The sequence below is a fragment of the Passer domesticus genome, chromosome 7, assembly GCF_036417665.1.
Source record: "Passer domesticus isolate bPasDom1 chromosome 7, bPasDom1.hap1, whole genome shotgun sequence".
Classification (NCBI taxonomy): domain Eukaryota; kingdom Metazoa; phylum Chordata; class Aves; order Passeriformes; family Passeridae; genus Passer; species Passer domesticus.
In genome coordinates, this window is record NC_087480.1 from 39,146,844 (window position 1) to 39,157,710 (window position 10,867).

Here is a 10,867-nt window from a genome sequence, read left to right on the forward strand (position 1 = left end):
CCCCTCATTTGGTCATCTGGGAAGTGCCCAAGTTTACAATGAAAAATTCATCTGAAATTCAAAAAGGAAGAGCAGCAGTGGGCAGACAAGTCTAGAAATGTGGCCCCAAGGCAGGACTTGGAGCAGGGCTGCACAAGTGGCAGCTGGTGACGACTCCAGAACAGCTGTAATGCTTCCAGCAATACTCTGCCCAGTGCAACAACTCAAGTGCTCAGCAGGCACACACAAACAAAGCCACCAGCCCTCCACCCTGGAATCCTGAGAAACGACAGCCCAGAGTCCTCACATCACTTCACAACAAACAATCTGTTATTCCTCTATTCTGTCCACAGAAATAAGATACCATATCCCTCCCTGAGCACAGGAAAACCTGTTTTCCCAAACACCACTGAAATCTATGACCTCCCTCATAATACATTAAAAAGTACAGAATCAAAGTATGCATCTCTGCTAATGATTTTAAGGAAAAAATCTGTGGGTTTATTCCCCTCCTGTCTGACAGCAGCTGTACAGTTTTTCCAGTAAGATGGGGATAATCCTCAAGTTTAAAGTAATGAAAGCAACAACTAGTGTCCTCCCACATATATTCCTTACAAATTATAGCTTCATTCTTTAACTGCTCTTCTACCAGCCCGCTGCTATGAGTGAATCTCTGCTAATGTTGTGAAGATGAAGAACCCTTAAACCTCTACAATCCCCAGCAGCTCTCATCCAACAAAATCAGCAAATTATCCTCTTTTCCCTCCCCAGCCACCATGCACTTGAACTGCAATTACTCCTCTTCCATACTCATTTTTGCTGGCTGAGAGGGCAGGGAACATGCCAAGGCATTTATTCATCAAGTCACTGTCTTCTCCCATCAACCCAACCTTTATTTCTCCAACAGGAAATGCCCACAATGGCCAATGTGGCAAACTAAAAAAAGCAGGGACACTTCAGTTTCCAGATACACTTATTTAAACAGATTTAAGTTGCTGAACTTAAAAGTTTGTGATACAATTCAGTGCCCAGATCAGCTTATTCAGAATCCAAAATCTCACTGGACCAAGCTATGGTTACTTGTTACGACTTCTTAGGATAGAAGAAAGAGACTTTACAAGTATCCAGAATACTAATTCACCAAGAAAATGTACCTTCTTACCATGCACTGAAATGGAGAAACTGAGGGAAAAAACTCCTCCAACCCCCACACTCAGGGATGGGGGCAGCCTTCTTAAAATGCTTTGGTGCCCTCCCTCATTAACACTTCAGACAAGCATCACCTGGTTTAACTGCCACAACAGAACTTCCTCTTTTCCAATAAAGATCAAGCTACATAGGAATATGCAGGTTAGAACAAGAACTAATTGCTACAGGAATCATGCCTGCCATCAAAAATATACAACTAAATAAATAAATAAAGCTGTATCTTTACTTACACTAACCTGCACTTCTAGGTCACTGGAACACTGTGGTGCAAGTAACCTCACAGCAGAGCACCAAGAGTGCAGTAAGAGCATACACTGTGTTCTGCAGCAAGGGGAGACTCAGTCCAGACTGGAAAGTGGGGTATGGTTTGTTGACAGTGAGACCAGGTACATTCTATAAGGATGATGTTCTATATACAGCTACAGCCATATGCTAGCAAACAGGACACTGGTTACTAGGGTTGTGGCTCAGTGAGCACTTTATTGATAATGAGCACTATCACTCCAGCAGTCCCACCCCACTCTTAACCATCAGTGCTTCAATCCCGTTGCACACAACTTCACCCTTTTTGTCAGCACATCTGTAGTAACAGAATGGGATCAGGAAACCAACTTGGACCAAACCCCATGGGTAAAAAACAAAACTAAAGAACCAAAGTGTGGCTCCCCAGTTCAGCTTCTTTAGACTTGGCCATAAACTTATAAACTTATGCCATCACATCAGGGTTGAGGGTGAGGGAGAGTGACAAACTTCCATCAAGAGCTGTTCAAGTTTAAAACCCACCCTCGCATGGCCAAGCTTCTGCCAAGGGCTAAGCAAGTCACATTCTCTGGTTACTGCAGCCCTCTTCTCTCTGGCACGTGTCCACCTTCCTGCCAGTCCCTCCAGCAGGAAAACGTGCCCAGCACCTGCAAACCTGCACAGGCACTGCCATCCCTGCAGTCACCTCCCTACAGAGGAGCCTGCTCAAACCCCAGCACAGAAACAAGCTCACCACAGCTGAGGGGAAGTTCTGCAAGTGCTGCTGTACCCCACTTGGGCTCTGCCTGCTTCTCTCTCACTCATCTGGATCACACAAACATCATCACCTAGCCAGCTAACTTTCACTAAGTTATAATAACTTATTAATAACCACGTTATAAGTCAGTAATCAACTTCATCACACTTGTTGACTTGAAACAAGCCTTGTTGCCTTCCTAGGAATGGGCATTTGGATGCCCATGATAGCATAAAGGGAACAAGTAACTGCTGCCCAGACACCTGAGGAGTATGGTGTGTGTCTTGGGGCTCTCAGCAAGATGTATTTCCTTCAGCAGAAACCTCAGTGGGGAATTGCTTGACACTTTTTTGATTGTGATTCTTTTTACTTTACAGGTCACCACTAAAAGCTTGTTGATCCTAAGTAAATAGCAGCCATCACCAATCATTGCCTTTTTAAATCATTATTCTCACCTTCAAAGAAGAATAAGAAGTGTTGCTCATAATAAATACTGGCAGAAATTCTAGTTATCAAATGGTAGAGACATCTTGTATAGAGAAAAAAAGACAAAATTAGAAGGGAGACTATGTTCCCCAAAGAAAACATCAAGGTCTCTCCTGGAAGGCCAAAGCAGGCCCCACTATGTCTCCACTGCTTAAAATTCAAGAGTAAACACTGTACGAAAGTAGCATTAATCATTTCAGAAAACAAAAAGCTGGAGGGAAGACAAATCAAGAGAGCAGTGTAACAACTGGAGCAAGGCTCCAGTCAGGGCTGGAGCAATTGCACTTGGGCCTGGAGGAGAGGCTGTGGGCCAGGCTAGGTCAGTCAGAGGCAGGGAAGGCTCCAGGGCACCCACACAGGCCACATGCCTCCAGGGAGGGGATTGACAAGATACATCCAGGCTCTCTGTGTGGGAGCACAAGAGACAATGGGCAGAAGATAAAACAGGAGAGGTTCAGACTGGATGTACAGAAAATCTTTTCCACCACAGGGATACTCAAGCTGCCCCAAAAGGCTGAAATGTCTCCATCCCTGGAGGTTTTCAAGCCCTGGGCACTTGGTCTGAGCCCAGAGCTGTCCCTGCTGTGAGCCTCCTGAGGCCTCTCCTCCAGCCCTGTGACCCTGCCAAGTCCAAGAAGTCCATTGCAGGGACACAGGGTTCTCTATTAAGAGGTTGCTTTACTAACTTTTTCCTTCATATACTCCCAAGATAATTAAATAACTGACTTAGTCTCGCTGAGACTCATGCAAGCAGTATGCTGGCTGGTGCCTTTCCAGCACGGACAAGCATCACCTCTACATCATCCTGAGCAGGAATGAGTACCAGAACATGCTCACACACAGACTGCAATTACCTCTGCTCTAGCCTCCTCCTTTAACAGAGAAGAAACACTGCAAAGAGGTGTGTCACAGGCTGGCAGACAGCAAAGGAGTAACCATGAAGAGACACAGCAGCTAATGGAGCTACTGATGAGTCTTTGAAAAAGAGACCCACAATTTGAATTATTAAAGCAGCCAAACCTTTAATGAATTTGGTTATAGCCTCGTCATAAGGCTACAGGAAACTACCTACTGGTTCATCAGCACTGGAATTTCTAAGCAATGTTCAAGCCCTGTAATTCAAGCAGCTTTTGTTCTACATTTGTGCTTGTGCTAAAAGCCAGTTTACCAGAGCAACGCCACGTTTAACTGGTAACTGAGCTCCCATCTTTTTGAAATGCACTTGAGACAATCACATGTCAAACTGCTAAACTTCTGAATCCTAGTTAACTCCTTTTGAACATTAACACATAAAATTGGCACTGAAGATCATTTCTCTAAAGTGAATAAACATGGACTAAAGCTCAGCACTGGCTTATAAAATGGATGAGCTCAGAAGTTTCTGTGCTACTGTGTTAGAAATCCTATCAGTGATATTTTGCTTAAAAGGGACTTCTTTTACATCTAGCAGGATACATGAAATGTCTACTTCAAGACAAGTGCCCTGTGAGATTAATTTGATTTGTGGGGGGTACTTGTAGATCCCCCAAGCAGCACAAATAGCATGGATACAAATTTTCAGGCAGATGCAATGAACAGATTCCCAGGAACAGGGAGACTGAACAGTGCCCCTGTTTCCTAAAACATCTTTTATGTTCTTGTCTCCTAAAAGAACCCTCTGAAAGGCCTACTCACCTCACCAGATGCAGTGCAAGTCTTTGAGAAGTGACTCAAACAATGACTCCAATGAAGTAGGTAGGAAACCAGATGGGAGAGAATACCCTCTAACACTCCTGACAGGTGACTTTCAAAAGGATAAAACTGGAAAAGCAAAAATTCCAAGAATCTATTGCAACATAGGAACATGACTAAAAAACAGACTGTCCCGCAACTTTTCAAAGACTCAGTACATGAAGCCTGACCTTATTTGCTCTTCCTGGCAGGCTTCTGTAGGGGGCTCATATGTTCCTCAGTTCTCACAGGTTGATTGAAGGGGCACAGTCCCTCAAGGATAGCATTTTAAAATAGCTGATTCACACACATACAGACAGCAAGAACCCAGAAGTGGAAGAGTTAAGGTAGTCCAGCTAAAAGTCCATTCTTCCCTGCTCACCTTTTTAACAGCTTGATTCTTGCAGAGTCATTATTTCACTAGATATTCAATCATTACATGGTCACCTCAGAAATCTGTCTCATTTCTGTCTAAAATGCAAATACACAGAAAAATTATTTCGTGCAGAAACTTTTCTGTGTCTCCTTAGTGTTAAGACAATGAAGACAGCAGAGACTACCTGCCTCATGTCTTCACTTAGCACAACGTTTTGTTAAGCTGCCCTCTCACATTGTGACCCTTTGGTCTATTCCTTCTTCATTACAGCTGGATTGAGCCTGTCCTGCCACAGGAAAAAGGAGGATGCCCTCCTCCTTAAGACAGAGGACTAACAGAACTGGCTCTGAGAGTCTGAGGCTTAATTCCCAGTTCCCTTTATGAGCCTGGGCTGCAGTAATCTGCAGCTGCATTTCTGCCCTATGCAAATCAAACAATTGAAATGTACCTTCTGTGGGTGCAAGAAGCATTTCACAGCTTTCCAAGGAAACCTTCCCCAAGCACACCTTCTGCACAGAGAACAAACCCAAATGGTCCTCAGAGGCAGGAGGAAGATGATGGACTACTGCTACATCTCAAGAATTCTTGAGAAGTTTAGCAGGGGGACTGCCCTGTTGTTTTAGGAAGAGAGAAGTTCTTGGTGACAGAAACACTGACTGTAACACTTTAGTTATGAGCACAGGCTTCAGTCCTGTTGCTTTGGCACAATATAAACAAAGCAGCCAGGAAAAAGCAGGAACAACCCAGGATGAGCTGAAGTGTGGGAGGAACAAAGAGAGGAGAAACTGGTGATTCCTGCCCACAGCTTGCAGGAAGGATTTCCAGCTTGGCACAGCACAATGCTAAGGCAGAGCCTGGTGGTGCAGGAAGGTAACAGGAGCAGGGCCATGTGCAGCATGGCACAGCCTCCCACAACCCAAAGGACACCTGCAGCCACAAGAAGGGACAGCAGCCAGATGCTACAATATTATTAAGACACGTCCTATAATAAAAAACAAGTCTTTTACTGATAGAAGATTGATAATAATAAAGCATTGTCATAATGTAAGAGGAAAGAAAGGATGAAGTTTCATGACAGCACAGCTGTACTCACCTGGAAGGGCAAAAGAACATAAATGCACTATGAGATAAAAAAGATTACGTTTTTTTCTTTTTTGAAGAAATCAGCTTGAGGTGGGATCTGGGACAACAGAAGGAAGCAGAGGTAAAAGACAAGATGAGGAGGAAGGGAGGAATTTGGAGGACCAGCAGACTGCTGAAGTGTGTCAGAACTTTGTAGACAAAGTGCTTTCAAAATGTAAAATCCTCACTGAATTCACTCCTTCTAAATCGTTCCCAAGCCCTGAGCTCCTCAGAAGGAATGTGCATGCTCTTCTGGCACACCTACTCCTCTTCCAGGAGGTGTTCTGGAAGCATCAGGGGCGACACAACACGACCAACCTGGACAGTCAGTACTTTACAGCTACTGAAAAGCCATTTGTAGCTCATGGCATTGGTTTACAAAAACACTAGAGAATCAGCATTTGGGTATAAGTTCACCCCAAAGCCTATCAAAGTTCTGCCGGTACCAACGGGAGCTATCTGTGCTCTTCACCTGAGGGACTCAGGAGCGGCTCTGTTTCACCGCACAGCCCCGGCAGCCTCGCTCCTCTCCCAGCCCTCCGCTGACCGTGCCCGCTGTGCCAGCCGTGACCGAGGACTCCCAGCCGATGGCGAGGGCCGAGGCACGGCTCCCGCTGCTCCCGTTCTCCCGGGGCTGCGGGCGCTGCTCCCGCTCCACAGCCGGGCTCCGCTCGCCGCTCGCTCCGCAGCGCTGGGTTACCCCGCCGAGGCCCGGCCAGCGGCGGGGAATTCCGGCAGGGAAGCCGCCGCGCTCTCCCACCGCCGTGACCTTGCTGGGGAGCCCTGGGCCATGCGGCAGCCGAGCCCGGCGGCCCGCGGGGCTGGGGAGCGCGGCGGCCGTGTCCCGCAGCCCGGCCCGGCCCGGCGCGCTGCCCCGCACGCCGCGGCGAGGCCCGAGGGCTCCAAGCCCGCCCGCCGCCCGCCGCTCCCGGCCCGCCCGGCCGCGGCCCGGCCCGCCCGCCGCGCCCCGGAGGCACCCACCGGAGATACTGCGCGCACAGCAGGCTCATCCTCCGCCGCTCGCCGCCCGTCCCGCCGCGGCTCTCACAGCCCGGGCCGGCCCGCCGCCCCCGCGCCTCCGCCGCCGCCGCCTCCCGCCGCCGCCATCTTCCCGTGCAGGGCCCGCGGGGAGGAAGGGGCGGGGTGTCCCCGCTCTGCGCTCCGGGCGGGCAGGACCGCCCGCGCCCCGCCGCTCCGGCCCCTCGGCGGCCCGGGCAGCCCCGGCCTCGCCGCTCCGGCCCCGGCGGCGCCCGCCCGCCGCTCCGCCGCCCCGCCGAGCCGCTGCGGCCCTCCCGCCGCGCCGGCCGCGCTTCCGGGCCGGACCCCGCCCCCGCCGGCACTTCCGGCGGCGCCACCGGCAAACCCTTCCCCCGCCCGCTGCCATGGCAACCGAGGGGGCGGTGGGGCGTCGCCATGGCAACCGCGGCGCATCCCGGGCCTGCATCCGCCGGCCGGGCCCCGCCGCAGCCGGCCTGGTCACCGGCCTTGTCACCGCTGCAGCCACAGCCGGCCTGGTCACCGGCCTTGTCACCGCTGCAGCCACAGCCGGCCTGGTCACCGGCCTTGTCACCGCTGCAGCCACAGCCGGCCTGGTCACCGGCCTTGTCACCGCTGCAGCCACAGCCGGCCTGGTCACCGCTGCCACCGGCCTGGTCACTGCTGGCAGGGACAGCTTGCCGGGAGACACCTGGCACTGGCGGGAGCCCCGTCCCAGAATTACAGAAACACAGAATGGGGCAGGTTGGAAGACACCACAGTGGGTCATTGGGTCCCACCTCTCTGCTCAAGCAGGGTCATTCCAGAGCACATGGCACAGGATTGTGTCCTGACAGCTCTGGAATACCTCCAAGTGAGGGAGACTCCACAGCCTCTCTGGTCTCTGTTCCAGTGCTTGGTCACTGCACAGGAAAGAAGTTCTTCCTTGGGCATCCATTTCTGCCCATGGTCTCCTGTCCCATTGCTGGGCCCCAGGGACAGAGCCTGGTCCTTGCTCTGAGCCCTCCCTGCACACAGGGACACACAGGGATGAGGGCCCCTCTCAGCTGGCTCTGCTCTTGAGGCTGAGCAGCCACAGGGCCCTCGGGAGAGCTGCTCCACGCCCTTCTCACCTCCAGCCCCTGCTGGACCTGCTCCAGGAGCTCCAGGTCTCTCCTGTCCTGAGACAATTAGGTCACACTGAAGTGTATTTTCTCAAAGCTGAACAACCCCAATTCCCCCAGCCTTTCCTCATAACAAAGCTGCTCCACCCCTCTGATCATCTCGGTAGCCTTGTCTGGACTCGCTCCAGCAGCTCCATGTTCTTCCTGTGCTGGGGGCTCTGGAGCTGGACACAGTGCTCCAGGCAGGGTCACCTCGGCAGAGAGCCAGGACAGGGGCACATCAGGCAGTAACCTTGTACCTGGGTGCAACATTCTATCACAGCTCAATATTTACAGTATTTCCACCATTTATCCCATGTGTCCCACCTCCCATGCTGACTTGGTGACTTGATTTGTGCTCCAATTTAGTTTTTTATGGCAGGAAAAATCCCACTAAGTTCAGTGTCTATTTGAGCAAATGAGGCAGCCTGAAGAAATGAGGCAGAGGAGAATTTGGGATGAGCACGAGGTGGCTGGCTAATACAAGTTGTGTCATTTGAGTCTGTAAGTGATCTGAGGAAAAAATGAAATGTTTTGAAAATAAATCCCCCACATTTTTACAGGTTGAAAAAAGGAACGTGTTTAAGGAAATTATTTTCAGGCCCCACGTGTTCAAACGGGAGCAGAATGGTTTTCCTGGTTTCAGTGCAAGCAGGGCTGGGCAGTGAGCCATGGGAAAGCTCCCATGGAATGCTGTGCAGCCCCTCAGGCAGGTGCTGCAGCAGGGGCTGGGGCTCAGCTCCATCCCTGCAGCCTCTCAGCTGCACAGCAGGAGCAAACTGGCTCAGCACCGGGCAAACTGGGGCTGCTCCTGCCTGCCTGGAGCCTGTCCTGGGCTGAACCAGGCTGAGTTCCTGCTCTGAGATTTCATGTCCTGGATCAGTGCTCTTAGGAGCTGCATCTCTCAGGGCGCATTGTCCAGGCCTCTCCCCAGGCTGGGAGCCTTGTCCTTCTGCTCCTCATCCAGCAGGCTCCACCAGGGCATCTCACACCTGACTGTGGCCTTCCAGTACCCAAAGGAGCCCACAAGAAAGATGGGGGGGGCTCTGGACAAGGGCCTGGAGTGACAGGACAAGGGGGAATGGCTTCAAACTGCCAGAGCTCACCTCATTCCAGCCCCCCTGCCTTGGGCAGGGACACCTTCCACTAGCCCAGGTTGCTCCAAGCCCCATCCAGCACAGCCTGGAATGCTTCCAGGGATGGGGCAGCCACAGCCTCTCTGAGCACCCTGTGGCAGTGTCACACCACCCTCAGAGGAAAGAATTTCTTCCTGATATCCCATCTAACCCTGTCCTCTGTCAGTATGAATAAAGGCATTGCCCCTTGTCCTGTTGCTCAAGGCCCCTGCCCGAAGTCCCTCTCCATCTTTCCAACCAGTTCCCTTCAGCTACTTGGAGGTCACAATTAGGTCACCCCAAAACCTTCTCTTCTCCAGGTGAACAATCCCAATTCCTGTATCCTTTCCTGATGACCACAAAGTGCTCCCTGGAGGCATCACGCTCGTGCTGGGTCAGGCACAAGCAAAGAGTGGCAGCATCAACTCAGTGGCTGCCTTGTTTGGTCTTGTCTGGGTCCAAAGCACTTTCAGAGCCGCTCCAAAAGACCAGAGAGGTTCCCAGGGGCCAGAACAGGCAGCCCTGGATATTTCCAAGAGAACCTGTTGGGTGTCACTGCCAGTGCTATTTAACTTGCTTAATGCCAATGTAAGTTGCCAAGCAGAGCTGCACCTAAGGGCAGCTGCACGGAGAAACCTGTGGTCCATCAGGACAACCTGCCCAGTCACAGTCTCCCTTCCCCTTTTCTCACTCCTCTTTAATATCTTCCAGACAAAGAAGCAAAGGATGTCACAATCTTTGCAGACTTTTCCTTGTTTTTCAGGGCTTTTTCTCTGAATTGTGTGGTCTTTTGCTTCCCTCTGAGTTTCTGCACTGTTGAAATACATCTGTCCATTAGGGCAATGTGTACATGAGTTTCTCTCCCACACCTTCTCTTCTTGACTCTCAGAAGTCTCTTTCACAACCCCAGATTTGCCATCAGTTTGTCCCACATAACATTTTTGGGGGCTTTACATTGCTGCTGATTGCTCTGCTCTATTCCTTATGAAATTCTAGTTCAAGCCTTTTGTTGCACACAACAAGGGGATAATTCCCTTCTGTTTCAGGGGGACTTCCAAGTCAATCTCCCCTTAGTTTTGTTCCAAGAGATTTGTGATAAAAGAAGAAGATTTCTCATAGAGGTCAACTTGTATTATCTTCTTTGTTATTTATGGGTCAATAACTGTAGTCTATAATTTTATTAATATCAGAGCATGGGAAAGGATTTGGTGCCCAGAGAAGGAGGGTAGACCAGAGACACTGTGAACTCATTGAATAATCCCAGCCCTCAGCCACAATGCAGCCAAAATGCCCTGGGGTGAATCTGCTCTGCTCTCCAGAGGGAAAGTCTTGTAGTCCCAAACGTGAATCCATTTTACATCCTGCAGCTGCCTCTGTCACCATTTCACAGACCTTGGATGCATTTATCTATCCTCAAAACACCTCTAAGATGTGAGCAAGGACCATCATTCCCAGATGGTCTTTACCAGATAGTCAGGGGAACAGAAGAGATTGCTTCCAGGTCCTTTAAGACAACAGTGGAGAGGTGGACCATGTGGAGCTTCTTCCATCTTTCTTCATTAACACTAACATCTTTAATTGTCCTGTGAGGCTCACTGAGTCCAAGGTCTCTCCTTTGTGTGTGGATGTTCTGCCCCTGTTTTCACACACAGAGGTGGCACGGGACTGCCCTCTGTGCCAAACTTCAGCTTCTGTGTCTCTGGGACATCACATTCTCCTGCTGCTCGGCCTGAAA

General features: G+C 50.5%; 1 protein-coding gene across 11 annotated transcripts in view; it reads right to left on the reverse strand.

Moving 5' to 3' along the window:
• SMG7 (SMG7 nonsense mediated mRNA decay factor) overlaps positions 1-7,033 on the reverse strand; it is a 50,578-nt gene extending 43,545 nt beyond the window's left edge. For 3 of the 11 annotated variants that reach the window (XM_064427823.1, XM_064427824.1, XM_064427815.1), the window contains exon 1: positions 6,861-7,031. In XM_064427823.1, the coding sequence (XP_064283893.1) occupies positions 6,861-6,889 (29 nt within the window). In that variant the 5' untranslated portion in view covers positions 6,890-7,031. Of the gene's footprint in view, positions 1-1,141; positions 1,228-1,418; positions 1,549-6,860 lie in introns of those variants that run through there. The other 8 variants (XM_064427817.1, XM_064427819.1, XM_064427818.1 and 5 more) reach the window with 8 other exon arrangements.
• Positions 7,034-10,867: the final 3,834 nt, after the last annotated feature.